This window comes from Chanos chanos, chromosome 14 (assembly GCF_902362185.1).
Source record: "Chanos chanos chromosome 14, fChaCha1.1, whole genome shotgun sequence".
NCBI classification, from domain to species: Eukaryota; Metazoa; Chordata; class Actinopteri; order Gonorynchiformes; family Chanidae; genus Chanos; species Chanos chanos.
The window spans coordinates 18,584,828-18,602,988 of record NC_044508.1 but is presented as its reverse complement, the minus strand read 5'-3'; the positions used below and the strand labels follow the sequence as shown (position 1 = coordinate 18,602,988).

The 18,161-nt window shown below is 43.0% G+C and overlaps 1 protein-coding gene across 1 annotated transcript in view; it reads right to left on the bottom strand.

The window, feature by feature from the left end:
- Positions 1 to 406: 406 nt before the first annotated feature.
- Positions 407 to 18,161, bottom strand: part of xxylt1 (xyloside xylosyltransferase 1) — a 34,523-nt gene continuing 16,768 nt past the window's right edge. Inside the window, exon 4 of the mRNA XM_030791764.1 lies at positions 407 to 803. Within this exon, the coding sequence (XP_030647624.1) occupies positions 407 to 803 (397 nt within the window). The remainder of the gene's footprint in view (positions 804 to 18,161) is intronic.

The window sequence follows — 18,161 nt, the reverse complement described above, 5'->3', positions numbered from 1 at the left end:
GACCTCAGAGTACATTCATAACTGTGAGTTCGACGGCAATTTGCGATTTGTGGATTAACGGAAATTTATGTCAAAGAAAGATGCGAAACACATTTATGATTTGTGAATAAGTCATGGAAAACACTAGGCAGGAATAGCTACATCTGTGTGGCTTTAGAGCTGGTGAAAGCACAGTCAGTCACCTCATAACCTCCTTAATTTCATAAATGGATTTCTCCCCTTAAGCTCTTCTCGGGGATCCAGAACATTCAAATGAGTCCACTTTTATTCAAAACATGTATTCATTGTGCGAATGCATGTTTTGAATAAATACATCTGGTCTATTCCAAAGCCCTTCATAAGTACACTGTGACGTTGGCAGAAAAGGATTCTTCAAAGTGTGGAGGTCCCAGATCCACCTTGGCATTCAGTCATTGGGAATGGGAGTGTTACAGTTGCCATGGTAAATATACACAGGCCCATCACAGCGATAGTATAGCTGGAACACGTCGCCGTAGCCGTGTTCTCTCCACCAGGTACAGAGCTGCCGGTTCCAGCCACAGCCCAGGATATGAAACAGTTCTGGGTGTTCCATGCCGATCATGGTGAAGAAGTCCTGGTCGCCAAGGTGACCCCGGAAGTGGTACTTTTCGGCAAGACGAGCCACCTGATCGGGCTCGAGGAGCTGGTTGTAGAGGGTGGAACGCTGCATCGCCTCAAGATCCAACAACATCACTCCGCTGTTAAAGCCCGGCCGGCCCTCCGGAGGTGGGTCGCCCACGGGGGACTTGGGATTCTCTTTACGGTACTGCCAGAATGTATGCCTATGACAGGAAGACAGATACGAGAGAGAGAGAGAGAGAGAGAGAGAGAGAGAGAGATGGTGAGGCAGAACCTCAGGGCTAATTATGTGGATAGGAGCTATTCATTTAGAAAGCAATCAATCACGTTAATTAGTCGCAAAGCTTTAATTTGACCAAAATATGATAATGAATAATGACACAGCACCGAGCACTGTGAAGTCCTGGGAGATGTGAATTATTGACGGGTGATAAACAAATGAACTGAACTTGTGTGACACGACATCACCTCCTTAATCTGATTTTAATGCAACAGGAAAAAATAAAGAATGTAAAGAACGCAACACTGGAGGGGACAGAGGCAGTCGATCAAAGAAGAATTTTCTTATTACACACTTGGCTGGTTTCCCAGGCGATGGGCTGCCAAGTGGATTTGGGATTTTTTTTTTTTTTCCTACGTTTCTTTCTAAGGACAGCGGAGTTGGGAAAACAGAGGTATGCACAAAACAGGAAGAGTCAGAGAGTAGGAGCCAGATGGTTTGCCAGAGGACAATGCCAGCACAGCACCCCTCACGGCACACGCACGCACGCACGCACGCACACACACAAACACACGCACGCACACACTCACACACACGCACACACACGCACACACACACACAGAGACAAAAACTCTTTGCTAACCCTGCTTCCATCTGCCAAGCCATATCACCAACAGTTTGCTAAGGTACTTACAGACTCAGAGTTTACCCTTTGGGCCAAAACATGGGAAGTGCTCACTCGAATTAACTACAGCTTAAGGTTTCACATCAAATCAAACAAATACACTCTCTTGGCTAAACTTTACTGTTTAAGGCAATGTAGGGCAATTGTTAAGTGTTTCGTCATTCAGCTCTAAAGAGACGTTTGAAGGTGACCTGACCAACTGCACTGTCAAAATGGTTAAAGAGTTATTATTTTTAAGCAGCCAAACTCATGAATGGACATACATACATGACGGTACAAAGAGAGAGAGAGAGGGAAGCCACCGTGTCCAGCTTTGGAGTGAGAAACGAGTGAAGGTATGAAATACGTGGACTGACCACGTGTTTGCTCAGCTGTGGTTAACCTGAGATCCAGACGTCCAAACACATAACCTCCTTCACTGTCTGCTCATGCCTGCACAAGAGTTCTGAGGGACTACACTGCATAAAACTGCACTCAGGAAGCTCGGAGTGACACAAAAAGTCAATATCGACTCGACGCAAAAGCCCGATCGGCATCTCCAAAAACGCTTACAAACCAGAGAACTTGCAAAGCAGTGGAGGGAAAGGGTAGGTTGGTTGTAGAGGAAAAACAGTAGATTGATTTTAGACTGTTACCAAGGGAGAAACCTGAACAAATATTGTGAGTGGATCCGAGTCAAGCAGCTGAGGCTTTGAAATTAAACCGAAAACGAAAAAGAATATGTGTGACCAGCAGACACAGTGAGGAACGAGGTGTATCCACGGCCTGGGGCCAGGAGAGGGGGAGAAGTTGTCTGATGTATTCACACAATTTTCGGTACCTCTGGCACTACGTTTCTGTGGGCTGGCACTGCGTGAAAAGTGGTGTATTCAGAAATATCCGGACAAAGTAAACTTCCGCTAAACCTGCTGTTTTCCGGAGGTATTCGGATGCCCGCAGAACTTTGTCATGCGGACCTGAAAACTCCCGCAAATGTCTGAATACAGCTGTTAGACGGCAGTTTTCAGGCATCCGCGTGACCACAGTCGTTAGCTGATGGCTTGGCCTTTCAAATGCTAATAACAGTCAGTGGTCTAGGTGGGACTGGGTATAGAAGCCTGCTCCCCTTCCTGACTGTAACTTTCTATCAGTTAGCCTATATGTAATATTTTGCCGATATTTTGATAACCACACAAACTTCTTAGGTGTTGCTTGGTGTATAATATAGCAGTGGTAGGCCCATGTAGCCTTTAATGTCACTGTACTGTCATGCAGCTAAATTATGATGGACTCTTCAAATGGAGCAGACAAAAACACACTGAAAACATAATTTAAAAAAGTCTAAATGAGAGGTTCATTAATTACATATTTGATGGCTATGCAACTGTCCTTTACTTGGGGTCAAAGGTACAGGGTGACCAGATGCAGACAGACCAAATGGGGGACAAGTAGTAAGTTTGTGTGGGACAATATGGGACATGTTACTAATGCTGAGAGATGATGTAAAACTTAGATATAATGTCAGTCTAACTGTATAAGAAACACTTGTATACACTTGCATTGATAGACATCCAACATGCATTGGCCATTACAGGCCCATCAAAGGCAACTGTACTTAAGCAAAGCAGCAGGCATCATACAGCTCAAGTCTTTCAAGTTAAACCCCTGACCAAATCCAACTATAAGAATAAATAAGGCTCAAAATAAAATATTACATAAAATAAAACAATTTCAACGCAAATCTTTATATCAAGCCAAAATCTCTACTGGATGAGAAGCATGGTCAGAAGGGATAAAAGAACTTTTTCCTTTCTTTTTGACCATGACGTCGGCTGACAGCGTTTATCTTCATATCTGTAAAGTTTTACTAAGTTTGGTTTTTGTGTCGTAGCAAAGAAATTCGTCGGCCCCACAGCTGCACAGTTTGATTGACGGCCGCCACAGACTCTTGACGACCGCCCTCAACGCTCTCCTCTCAGCCATTTGGTGAAAGCAAGGCTTTTAAAAAAACTCGCCTATGTTGCATTTTTACTGCTTTTGGCATAGCGCTATTAAAATAGATTAGAAACTATGCTCATGTGCGGGCGGGTAAAATAATGGATCCATATATTTTTTATTTCTGACAGTTAAAAATCAAACGACCAGCGAAAATGCGGGACATTATCTCAGTATGAGGGATGCGGGACAAAGGATACAGGACTTTAAAAAAAAAAAAAAAAGTTTACAGGGCATAGGAGTTTTTGTTGTTGATTCTCGCTTGTTTGTTCGGAATGTTTCTCCTCAGTACGAGGACGCGCCCCGTTTTCAAACCACCCACTTAGAATCTAAGGTTGAGTCCTGTCCAATCAGTTTTCTGTGCGTGCATGGCGTAGAGTGACAGTAACCAATAGCATTGTGTGCAACTGCAGCGCGAAATTTGCTTTGGTGAAGGGGTTACCTGTAGTAAGGTAAGGAGAGGCGAGTCACTGAAGGATTACAGAAGTTGTACTCCGTATTCTGTCGATAGTGTGTATTTTGAAGATGGCTTGCAAAAGAACACTTAAGTTTTCGAACGGACAGCGGAGTGGAGAGGCTACTCGTGCGCCGGGAATATCCAATTTTTCAACGCGAGTCCGAACGAAAACAAACAACTGGTGTCCCCGTTAAATGCATTTTTAAGAAGATGTCTGAACAGCAGTAAACGTTCATGGAGAATGTTATTCGGCGGTTGGACAGGATGGAGTCCCATCAAAGGGGCGCAAGAGCAGTCTGCCCGAAAAAAGAAGACGAGCGGGGAATAACTCTGTTTCGGTAAGTTTATTTCTGTAGCCTTCTGGCTTTCGTCTTTGACTGCCGCGCATTCTGATACGTTCACATTTCTTTATCTGCTTTATCCCTTAATGTGGTTGAGTTTAACTCTTGTATTAATTTTGCTTCTACAGGAAGCTGTGCGGATAATGCATAATGCTGAAAACGACACGCACAGATATGATCCACGGACAAGGTAGGACAGCGTGTTTTGTTGGTAGACTATATCGTCGCGATTGTTTCATAGCAGTGCTTGGAATTCTAAACGAACTTTTAATCAATCTTCCTTTCTTCTCCGCTTTTTTTCTCTCTAGCATCCTGAAAGACCGATTGAGACTATTCGAAAGAGTTACCGGGCGAATCCAGAGAACAAAGAGGGGGGCAGGATCGCCACTCGAACGAGGCAAAGGAGGAGAAGAGTAAGTCCAAACATCATTTCCCTAGTAGTTCTTAGACTTTTTCACCATTTGCTATTTTCAGTGATCTAATTTCTGTTTTCACTGTGTTTTGCATCTGCTCAAGGCCAGAGCTAGTGTTCTTTAAACTGAGGAGGAGGCTGCCATATGGAGGACCGCATCAGTAGATATAATTTCTGAAGGGGACGCCGCCATCTTGGATGGAAGGCCAGCGTGGGTCCTCCCGCCTAGCACAGAGTTGTCTGCACTGTGTGGGGTGCTACAGAATAGAGACCGCGGAAGCTGGGTTGTTCTTGGGAATGCTCAACATTTAGAGTTTCATTTATGCTCCCAAAAGCATTTGTATTATATACTATGATATTACAGTATATTCTGTTCTAATGTATTCTATTCTGTTATATATTGTACATTGATTATATATATATATATATATATATATATATATATATATATATATATGTCAATTTATATGTCTTATATGCTTTATTTATAATAAAATTTGTGTAATTCATTTTTGTTTGCCAGACTATCTATACAATCTACCTATGAACATAAAACAACACCACCACCAATAATAATAATAATTATTATTATTATTATATAAACCATATGAATTCATTTCTGGGGACCCACAATGGACCAATGGGGAAGGGTTTTAGAGGAGGGACAAGACATTGCTCCACCAATCCAAAGAAAGACTTTTGACCAATTGCAGGATACCTGGTGGCCCAAGGTGTGAAGTGCAAATGTTCCCTTCCAAGCACCCCCAAGGGATTATTCACCATGGCAACTAAGGGCTCTAGGCAGACCCCAAAACACGGTACATATTCAGGAGTATTCCATGCCGCGTAACAGAGCTGCAAACTGCCGGATACAGCCGATAATCTGTGGAGTATCCGGGAATATACAGGAGTATTCCAGGCCGAATACACCTCTTTTCACGCAGTGTGGTGTGTTAGGAGAATTCCGGTGTTGTAAAATGACCAAGCTCACGGTGAAAAGCGCCTTTAAAAAGTCTGAGAAACCAACTATCTCTGAAAATAAAACATCATCGTTCTTGCTGTGTAGCAGACGATTCCCAGACAGGTAAAAAGCCGTAACAACAAAGACATTTCCGTAGCAATGCACCTCATAGCATTCTCAGTTGTCAGGGGGGAAAAAAAAAACCCCCAACTCAACAACAATAAAAAAATAACAACAGAGACTTAAGAAGCAAGCAGTAAGATCAGAGGAAACGCTGTACTTTTTAGTGTGGTGTTTCTAAAAGCAGAGGATTGCTGGAGCTGACAGCAGCTCTGGTAAGAGAGAAGGAGAGTGCCAACTTCCAAAGGCAGCGAGGCCTAGAACTGGCTTTGATCCTTCAAATTCAGTGGCCATGTACTATAAGCTTCACGCTTTTTTTTTTTCCTCTCTCTTTCTTTTTAAAACTCAACATAGAGCTTTGTTTTAAAATCTAAAAGAGAAGTAAGTGTTGCCGTTTTTGAAACACCCCTCCTCCCCCCGTATCGTTTTAAGGTTGAAATGTTCCTCTCTCTTGGGGTTTTCACATATCAGTCTAGCTTAGAACAGCAAAAACCAAGAGAAAAGGTAGACATCGTTAGCTACTTCCTTTGTGAGCTCTGAGAGGAAAGTTCACATAAGCTTGTCATATCTGGGCTAAGAAAGAATCTAGTTCACGCGCAGCGAAGAGACAGGCCTCGAACAGCGCTAACACTAAGGGACTACTTTGCAAACGGTTTCAAGAGCTGGATGCAGGCATTCAGAAAGCGCTCTCATTTCTGTGTCGACAATCTGTAACACTGCTCCAGGTGAATTACCTCTCAAGCCTTTTCTCTTTTGTCAGGCTTTGTGTTTAGAGGGAAAACATTCATGATGTTCAAGGCTTTGGCCTGTGGTTGGTCAAGCATTTCATTTCTCAACAGGTTCTTAAAACACATAAAAAAAAACCCAAAACAAAACAAAAAAGAAAAAAAACCCAGAGGAGCGATCCTTTACGCCCAGAAACTCCTTCCAGGAGCACAAATAACAGGATGCTGAGCTTAGGCCTCTGTGCTAACTCTTCAAAGGATTAAATATTGATTCAGCAATGTAGAGCTGTCAAAATAAATACATAAATAATAAACAGAAATGTCCTGGACCAAAGACCTTACAACACAGTTCAGATATGCTGGTCAGTCACCGTGCCAGATTGTCTTCATCTGGCCTGATGCCTGAAGCTGAGAGACCCCAATTATAGCAGTTTATGTTCTGATCCAAGCCTATAAAAGGGAATTTATGTAGCGTGGTGCTATTTCAGTGCTGAAATAAGTTAAGTATGCCCCACAACGCTGACGACCAAGAAAAGAAAAGAATGAGGTTTCCTGTCGCTTGCAGTGCCGTTATCTCTTCAGAGACAGAACTGTCCAAAAACGGGCAGCTTTTGTGTCTTCATTTTTACCGTCCAATCCAAACATAGTGGGGACACGTGAAACCATGCATTCACTCGTGCAGTGACACAGAGACAGTTCAGTTACGCTGTCTCCTTTAAAGACAACTTGATGGCCCATTCATGTCCCTGACGCGAAAGACCAGGGACACCATACGTGCCCTGTCACTTTTTTTTTTTTGTTCTTTTTCTTTTTGGAGGGAACAGGACCGAACCAACATTTGCACAGCCATTTGTCTCAACACATCACTGTTTTGACCTGAGGCTTGCATGCGTTTTCAAAAGGGAGCAGTCAGAACAGCAGAGGACTGGCAGTTTAAGGACTCATAGAAGACACGCCGAGTCCCCGAGAGCACCACCCAAATGGAGAGACTCAAAAGAGGGCAAGGAGTCAACTGCTACAGTCTGAAGGTACTGACTAGACACGAAATTCCCCAACGACAGATACTGACAGACAAACCACACACGCTCGCATGCATACACACATGCAGATACGCACGCGCACACACACACACACACACACACACAGACAGACACACACACACACACAGAATAAAGACAAACACACATCCCCATAAAAACTTACAATACTCAGGGGAAATGGCGGGGCAGTTGGAAGTGCTGTACATTCCCATGTTTGAAGCCACATTACAACACCAACAGAGTGTCCGAGGAATTCTCAGTAAGTTAGCTCCGGAACACAAACAAGAAAATCCAAAATCCCCCCCCCCCCCCCCCCAAAAACAGTGTCATCAATCCTCCGTCCAACTCTTAAAAATGTTTATGTTTAAACTAATTAAGACTTGACATCATTTCCTTTCATCTAGGCCTTGAAAAAGTATGTATTCCTAAAACAGATTAAATGTTCAGGCAGATTACTGTAAACATGTTTAAAAAAAAAAAAAAACACACACACAGAGCATTAAAGCTCATATCAGAATGAAGCAGTGGCTCTCTTGTGGACACATTCAGCTGATTGCGTGCGCACGGTTTCAGACAGACTGTAATGCTCTACGCGTGTAGAGTAAATGTAAATCATGTCCATTGGCTTCGTGAAAACACGCAGGGAAGGCGCCAAACACGATGCAATGGGTGTGTGCCTCTCAGAAAAAGATCTGCCATCCACTAAGACCGCTAAAATACCTGCAAGATGTTTCTCCCCCAGCATATGTTTACAATTTCCAAATCCTGGCTGAACAAAGAAAAGAAAAAAAACCCCAAAAACAACTTTCTGTTCTTTTCTTTGGTAAAAATCCTTTACGGCCTGGTTTTGTTCAGAGAGACAAGGGAGGAAAACGAAAACACCTGCATGCAGTTGTTACATAATGAGTCTTGGGTATCCTCGAGAGAATCTTTCCACAACGTTTACAGCATATGAAGTGAAGAACATTTTTTGTTTTTTTTGTTTCGTTCCCAAACACAAACTGCTCAGACTTTTCTACCAAGTACGACTTCACCCAGGAGACCAGTCCATTTGCGGAACCACACACATATGCCATGATGCTGTACACGCTTTGCCGCTTCAGTGGCTGAAGAATGCACGCTTAAAGACGGGTCGTCACAGCAAAGGGTTGGATGGGTGCGTTAACGGCCACCATCACAGCCGTGGCCCTGAGAACATGGTGAACTCTCCAAATGCAATGAACTGCAGTTACAAATGACTCATAACCAGCCTTCAAAGTTTAAAAGACGAAAGTTAAATCACATAAGTTGCATGAATGTTGTATTGTACTGTTACTGTTAGAGCACCTGTAAGTCTGTCCCATCCGCATGTTATTACTTCAATACAAATGACATTTAACTGAACTGCTTTTTGGCTAGGTAAGTAGCCAGTGTGCTAGTGATAGTGACTGTAATAAAGTTAAAGGTATATCTGTTTGTGATGTTTATATCGGTTCATATCTGATGTTTATATAAATACATACATACATATATTTATATATTTTTGTTTTGATTCTTGTGATGTTTAAATCTCCCTCTGACCCTTCTGGTATTCTCTCAATCAACTGGTCAAAAAGTATTTTGCCATCAAACCATACACACGCAGACAAACACACACATTCACTAAAGTGACTGAGTAACTTAGAACTCAGAGGATTACTTAAACCCATTAGTGTGACCCGTTTTTAGCATCCACCTGGAAGATCAACCATATGCAAGGCTGAAAAATATAGAAACAGACCATTAGAGTGGTGTCATATAGTGGCTTTTGTTCTGTTCTTCCAACATAGAGTCTAGTCTCGACAGTTAGTCCAGCCCTGGCTGTGCACAGACTTCACACAGTAAAATATTTAGAAAAACACTGGCAGTAAGTCCAGGATTTGTTCTTCTCGACGTGTTATAGAGAGAAAGCCGAACACTGTGGTAGACTCTCTGACACAGAAAGGCATAGCCTGCACCACATTTCATCCAAGACGGCCAGCCACACTATTACCTACAGGAACAGCAAGATCTCCGAGTGCTGATTAAAGATGTCTCAGACGGAAGGAAGTTCACACAGAGACATCATACAGGGAGAGGGAGGTGGAGAGAGGGAGGGAGACGGAGGAGGGGAGGCAAAGAGAGAAGGAAAGAGAGAGAAACATTCTTTTGTTCCAGCTAAAATGCAATGCCAAGCGACGTGCAAGTGACTGCATTATGAAGCACATTAAGAGCAGGCACCATGAAAAGAGAGATTCAATGAGCACTACCACCTTTACAATTAAACTGATCCCCAATACTTTACCCTTTACCGTAAAATCAGAGAGAGAGAGAGAGCGAGAAAGAGAGAGAGAGAGAGAGAGAGAGAGAGAGAGAGAGACACAGAGTATGAATTTTCTTTGAAATTCAAGGCAAAACTAGATTTTCGAAAAGACTCAACAGATGTCATTTTCCCCCACTGTTAATCATTCTGCACTTCCCACCACATACAATTAGATTAAATGCACTTAAGAAAAAAACCCCACCGGCAATTCCTATTCTACAGTTCACGAATGTTATAAAACAGTTAACCTTTTTAAACTTTATTCATGTTTAAGTGCTTAATGATTTACTGCTTCTCTACATATTCACATCAGATCCTATTAACAGAAACAAAACAAGCAGTGTTTTCCATATTTCGTGACACCAGGAGAAAGCAACAGATGCCTCATTCTGCAGAAAAAAACCATCACATCGTGCAAAAAAAAAAAAAAAAAAAAATGTAACCAGCATCCTACAGAAAAAAACTGCATCACTGACCTCACATATATGTGTTTACAAAAGGCCCTCGGAAGAAAGCGGACAAAAGCCAACAGGAATTATTACTGTAATAGACCATCATTTTTAAATCGGGGCTTGGCATGACTATCTGGAAAGCAGAATGGGGAAAAAAGAGAAACTATGTGAATTACTGTGAAACAAATGCCCTGTATCTCAGGACGGCGTTAATACGGTTTGTAATGGATCTCTTCTGTGCGCAACTGAATGCAGATAAAAGACCAGCAATAAAGATGAGATGGCCAAGGGGCAATGGGAGGTGAAATTCAACAATTTATGATTGTGGGAAGGTCAGCATGTGATTTTATCTGCAAAAATGTTTGACCTGAGCTTCCAGTTCCTTCCTCCACACTCCTCAGCGCCTCGAAAAGAAGACGCCCCTGTGATCAGTCAAAGTCAACACAAACACGTGCCACATGGAAACGGAAACCAAAAGGGAGGGCTCGTGTGAATAATGAAGAGGAATAAAGTCACTAAACGATGGCCCAGGGGTGCAGTTTTACATGGTGCGATATACGATAAAGTCGAGATATGTCCAATGAGATGAATTTTTTAACTTGGTTTGCTTCGTCAAAAGTTCAAAACCGAGCTGAGCATTAAGCTGAGTGTTTGAGACCTCTAAGCGTCAACCACGTCCAGTCAAAAATTCCTACTGCCCTTACGTCTTTCCCTCTGAGTAAAACTGGACAAACGGACAGAATTTGATAAGCCTCAAACACAGTCTGCGTGTGGAAAGATTAACGTCACGTTCCTAAGAACAACACCAGATCTGCTCTCCTCCATAATGAAACAGAGAGTGTCCTGATGTATTCCAGCTAGTTCATTAGTCTGCGTTTCACACTGATTGAACAAATTCCCACTTCAAAGATCTGCTGATATCTCGTCATTACAGCGCCACTTTTTATTGGTCGGATAACGGTGAAGGTGAACTGTGATTGGCTGTGCAGTTTGTAGTGTCCACACTTCAGATTGCATACTACAGCAGTTCTTAAAAGTAAGGGATTATGTAACTGTGGGGCCACTGGGTTTTCAACAAATGAATCACGGCTCTGAGAAACAGGTCGAATTTTAACATCTTTTTCCAATAATTAACTTTTTATTGGAGAGACGCGTGCTGAGTGGAGACATGTGTGGCTTATCTCCCCCTGTGTTTTACTCTGTCCATTAGACTCAAATAACAACCACTTCCAAATAGTCATATCCACAGAAAAGACGAAATAAAAAAAAAAGATAATGAGTCACACCATATTTCCACAGACTGCATGACATAACTACAGAGCTACTGACAGAGCCATCTGCAGAACTTGGAAAACCTATAACCAGGACAGGTTCTGGTTCCAGCTCAGAACCAGGCTGGTCACCTTGGTCTTGGGTTACCAGCACAGCATTGAACTGAGAGGAAATACATCCAGTCTAACTTATTTTTGTGGCATTGTTGGTGAACACAGTGTTGAGAAATTACAGGGTGTATCTAGTGTGTTTGTACACAAACATAGCAACTAGCAACTATACAAAACCATCATGATGGATGAACACAGGAAAGTGTATATTCAGTAAACTTTACTGAGAAATAGTTTTTCTTTTCAACACATGAGCCAGAGTTATAAATAACAGAAGAGGAAAATCAAAGACGACCGACACAAATGTCAGGGCCAACACAACAAAAAATCATCCACCAAAAAATCTACAAAATATGTCCTGGAAAAAAAAGAAAATGAAAGCTAAAGACCGAAAATCTGACTACTGCACAAAAAGCAAAAAGACAACTGGGAAAAATCACCTACAAAACAAAAAAGTCTTAAAAAAGAAAGAAAATAAGAGGAGATCTGAAAGTGGAATCAGAATCATCAACCACACCAAAAGGCCAAGAATCTGTTGAGCAGTTAACCAACTACATGTATTAACTCATACATTTTAAATTGAAATATTTCAATGGCTTTCTCCAGAAGCCCAAACATCACAGAATATACATTTACAGTCTGACTGAAAAAATGCAATAAGACCCTGTGCTGACGTACATTAACATCTGTACCATCAGTAACTACAGACAGGGTCCTCTGGACATCTTTAGATCCTTAAAACAATAATAAAAAAGCTATACACACACACACACACACACACACGCACACACACACAAACATACATATGCATAGTTAGACTTAAACAATGTTTGCTCTTGCGCAACATCTCACCTTTGAAACCAACCCTTCTTCTTCTTTTTTTTTTTTCTTCTTCAGTGAAAGGATAATTAACGTCATTTCCTCTCTCTCTCTCTCTCTCTCTCTCTCTCCCCCCTTTTTTTGTAAATTAAACAGAATTTTTGGAGGCAGAAACAAACTACTCCACTTTGGTTCAGAAGCTGGCTGTTGACACAGTGGTTTCGGGAAAGCCAGTCATCCAGCAGGCTACAATGAGCTGAAACAACCCACAGAACACTCAAGGAAAACACTGGTGATTACACAGGGTGCTTACGGCACACTCAGTGGAGATTTATGTGCATGGACATATTGCATCCTTTTTTTTCCCCCAGCCCCAGAGGACTGTATGGAGACAGTGAGGGCCAGAACAGAGGAAAGCTAGCATATGAAATAGAATGATGATGAAAATAAGAAAAATTTACAGGAAAATTACTCTGCCAAACTAAACTGAAAGCAATGTGTGCTCCTGAAAGCCTACACAAAGCAGCTGAATCAACAAGCTACAACTTACACAACAATGCAGAACATGTGTCAGTGGCACCTTCAACTGCACGAAACAGAGAGAGAGAGAGCGAGAGAGAGAGAGAGAGAGAGAGAGAGAGAGAGGGAGGGAGGGAGAGAGGGAGAGAGAGAGAGAGAGAGAGAGAGAGAGAGGGAGGAAGAGGGAGAGGGAGAGGGAGAGAGAGAGAGAGGGAGAGGGAGAGAGAGAGAGAGTGGGGGGGAGGGAGAGGGGGGGGGGGGGGGCATATCCTGCCGGGAACATAGGAAATGTATAAACACCAGGTGGAAACCCACTACTACAACGACAACACCTTGGAATATCACAAGTAGACAATATCACAAATAGAAAACACAGGAAATGTGTAAAGCCGACTCACTTTGACGTGTGAAGACGTCCTCTCCTGGCACATCTCGCTCTCTACCACAATTTACACTTTAGAGAGTTCTTTCAACAGTTAGTTCAGACAAGAGGCGGCGATGCCTAACTCTCACAGGTGATAAATGAAGTGTTCATGGAGATGCTCTACATCGTTCATGTTCTGTGTCTGAAGCATCATCACAGGCACGGTGGACATTTCTCCTATTCAGGCTTCTCCCTCACAAACTCCTGCAGGGAATTTTTACTTATAGCTAACAGCAACTAAACATTTATCATCAGTATTATTCAAGAATAAATAAAAAAAATAGAAAGAAATGAGACCTCATGCATCAAGAGGCCAACACAGAGATTTGTGCCTATTGCCGTTTTACGATTTCCGCAACCACTTCGGCACCACTTTTAGGCCACGACAGACTTATTTTAACGATTTGCGTATGTACAGAACAGCTGTTTTCAAAGCAAGGGTGGTCTCAAAATGCGTTGAAACAATGCCATAGCTGTGAAGGCATCCAAAGCAAGGCAGAATGGGAGGAAATATGGTCAGTGGTGCAAGTGTCCTTCTTTGAGACGTGCCAGACTTTCGGAGGGTTTTCCCTCGTTTTCTTCGGAGGGCGAACAGGACATGACGCAAACAGGAGCCCATGTGAGTGACTGTTGATAAAGATCTGTTTGTAGAGACTGGAGCCCTCCAGACGCAGCCAGAATGGCCGGCTGTTCCTTTAATCACCTCCTTTTCTTAAAAAGCTTGGTACTTTCGACCAAGATTGGCACTGGGATAAAACAAACAAAAAAAAAAGTAAGGTACAGAGACATAACAATGGCTTCTTGGTACAACCTCGGGTCCAGAGAACCATCTAACGCGTCATCAGAAAGAAGTAAACAAACAACATGGACATATACAAAACTAGCACAGAACCGCGGGGCTTGTCTGTGCTCTGCCATGAGGGAGAACTAAATCGAATTTCGTCTAGTTTTATAAACCCAGAGTGCTCTAACTGGGGCTCGTGTAACAAGACAGCAGCAGCAGAAACAAGCCCATTACTGCAAACCGCATCATTTATGTAGAGACGCCAACTCAAACACCACGCTAACATTTTCACAACACACGTCTAAATGTGTCAGTTGTGATTTGTTAGCTATGCACCCACGTTTTTACTGCTCTCCAAATCAGTCTCTGGCTTCTGAGAAACTATTGCATCACATGTTACGGAGTGTTTCTCTTGAGCAGAAATGCATTTATTTATTTATTTTTACTTTTCAACTTCTTTCTTCGCTCTCAGAACTTGGTCTAAATTTAGAGCTCTCTCCAGTCATTAGAAACTTCATGAAAAAGTTTGTGCACAGCACAAAAAAAAAAAACAACAACAAAAAAAACCCCCAACTATTTCAGTACTGCCGCAGTTCTGCTTAAATAAACAAATGTCTCCGTGTTGAGCTTCATTGTTAGTTCTGATGAAACAACCAGGCATACCATTTATCTGGGTACAGCAATGGGCCGGAGAGACCACATGAAAGAGATTTCGGTACGGGGCCCGAGAGTGATGATAGACACGTCTAACTAGATTCTGGGTTTTTTTTCTCTGCCTCCTGTCTCTTCAGCCACATGCCTCTGTAATACTCACCAAAGTCTACCTGGTACATTTTCTTCCACTTGATGGGGGAAAGATTTTCTCCTCATGTGGGAAACTTGAAGAGTGAGAATGCTTGTTTTTTTTTCTATATTTTACTCTGAAAGTCACTTTTTCCTGAAAAACGTTGGGATTGGGGTAAAGCAACAGGAAAACATGCTTCTAAAACCCCAAAGTAGATTAAAACAGGCACTTGCGCAAGGGACCGCTGCCACACTGGTCATTACGTCTTATCATATGTTTTCATCTTCTCAAACCTTTCTTGAGGGAACTAGCCGATGTACCGGCAACGGAATCATCAGATGCACACGTCTTGTTTACTTTCAGGAACTCGCTTTTGTGTCAGCTACTTCCCGAAACTGTCCATCCTCTGCTTATCTGATATGTTTCTTGGTTGGTCGCAGGAAACTCCAAATCTGTGAGCACGTGGCCCCGCTGATGGCTGAGACGCTTGCAAATTTATGGCTCCCTTTTAGATGTCCAGGACACAGGGCCGTGCAGGATCATGAATACATAAGCACGTTTTTACAGGACATTAATTCAAATGGAAGCGTTTCAAGTAGGAGTCCATTTTCTCCCCAATTTAGAAAGCCCAACTACCCACGAACCCTCGTAAAACGCACCTCCTCGGACAACAGCCAAGCACAGGCTGCCTCCCTCCGATGCAGCTGCTTAGTTGCTATGCACAAGCCTGTACCCGGAGCTACGTATGCGCCTGATCGTCAGTGACCACCAGCGCGAAGTGGTCGGGCCCTGGATGATTCACCAACCCAAGGGAACGTGGCCAGCGGCATTCACCTTGTCCCTGGATCTTGGTCACCAAGTATGGCACCGTGATGATGGTGCAATGAAAGGATATACCATTTGGAGATCCCACATTCCATTATTTGTTGGCTTTGTGAAACAACTTAGATCCATCACAAAGACTCATCACGCAGCTCCCATAGAAATCTTGTGAGAATTTAGATCTTTGGTGATAGGGCAATCCTCCACCTTTGGTAATTTGATTAATTTACAGTTTATTTTGCTTGCAGGTATCCTGCTAGCCACCCTGTCAAGTTGCATCTCTGAGGGTTGAGAGTGGTTTTGAATGTTGATTTTTGGCTAGAAAGACACACAACATTTAGACAGGGTATGCCCCCTCCCCAAGAACTTACAGGTTAATATTAGTTGGATCCTAAACGCCAAGTCTGGACAGGCTTGTCCTGGCAGCTCTGCACTGGGAGATGGTACTTTCATGGAGTACACCATTTAGGGAAACCAGGTTCAGGATTTCTTTACATTGTCAAAAAAAAAAAAAGTGTGAACTCAAGACACTCACACATTTCCCATACGTTTTTCTCATGAAATTGGATCTTTGGGAAACAGAAATTTTATGTGGACACGCTCAACCCCAGTCAGAACAACAGACCGTGCAAACAGTAATGGGATTAATATACCATTAATTTCACAGCAAGTGTCTGTATAGAAAAGTGACACGGTTCAGTTAAGAATCTATTTTGAATTCAGCTCAGTTAAGAACCTATTTTGAATAATGAATATTTTTCAGTGGATGTTATGTGCATGTCACATGTCATTCAGCTAGAATAATACAGAAAGAAATAAGCAGAGAGGGGCCAAAGGCCAAAGAGCTTATAATAACATATGCAGATGAAGTGTGCCGATATCTCGAGGTTAAAGTAAATACTTTAGGGTTTACATTCCTTGTTTACACAGTTTTGAGTGTGAGAGTAGCCTGTTTTGGCCGAGAAGACACAAACTGCAGAGGGAACTGTATTTGATAGCTACTGCTTTTCACACAATGCCTAGTGGCTCCAAAACAAACACGCACAGTCCTTGGCTTTCTGAAAAGCTAACACAAATCCAGACTGGTGATGCATTACTGCAATGCACAACTCAACCTTCAGCGTCGTCTCTCAAAGCTGGAAGACTGGGCGGAGGGTAAAACTATTTCCACTCCATTCCGGGTACCGCGGTCTCTCAACCAAAAACCTACAAACCGGCCTTTTACACTGAATGGGCGTTTTGAAGACGTGGCAGCTGTCATTTGTCAAAGCGTATTCCTCATGTTCTCTGGAAACTGGAGCTGCGTCTTGGTTTTAATGCGTAATAAAACTCTAACAGCCCGAGGTCAAAAACACATTACAAAATAAACTCTGCCATTTCAAATTCTGAGATGGAGATTGCATTATGCAGCTTAGCACTTTGAAAGATTTTCAGATCTGGGAGAGAACTTCTATTTAGTGAAGATGGTTGGTTTCATTTAACTCACATTAGGAAAATGATAAGTGTGAGGGATTTCGCCGGCACGTTGAACAAAGGGCACTCCGTGTAGCAATGTAATTAGTGTTGGCAGCATGATAGGCCTTATGCGGATGAAGCAGGGAAAATGACAGAATACCCAAATGATAAGGGTTAGACAGGGTCTCATCAACAAAACACCAGGGGCACTTCCCAGGGAGGCACGTGAGTGCACCAATGCACAAACAGCAGGAGGGAGGAAGGAAGACAGAAAGCTGAGAGAGAGGGAGAGGGAGAGAGGGAGAGAGAGAGAGGGGGAGAGAAAGAGAGGGGAGAAAGAGAGAGAGAGAGAGAGAGAGAGAGAGAGAGAGAGAGAGGGAATGAGAGGGAGAGGGAGAGTGAGAGAGAGAGAGGGAGGGAGAGGGAGAGGGAGAGGGAGAGTGAGTGAGAGAGAGAGAGAGTGAGGAAGAGAGAGAGAGAGAGTGAGAGAGAAAGAGAGAGAGGGAATGAGAGGGAGAGGGAGAGTGAGAGGGAGAAGGAGAGTGAGTGAGAGAGAGAGAGAGTGAGGAAGAGAGAGAGAGAGAGTGAGAGAGAAAGAGAGAGAGGGAATGAGAGGGAGAGGGAGAGTGAGAGGGGGGGAGAGAAAGAGAGGGAGAGTGAGAGAGAGAGAGGGAGGGAGAGGGAGAGGGAGAGAGAGAAAGAGAGAGAGGGAATGAGAGGGAGAGTGAGAGAGAGTGAGAGAGAGAGAGAGAGAGAGAGAGAGAGAGAGGGAGAGTGAGGGAGTGAGTGAGAGAGAGAGAGAGAGAGAGAGAGGGAGAGAGAGAGGGAGAGTGAGTGAGAGAGTGAGAGAGAGAGAGAGAGAGAG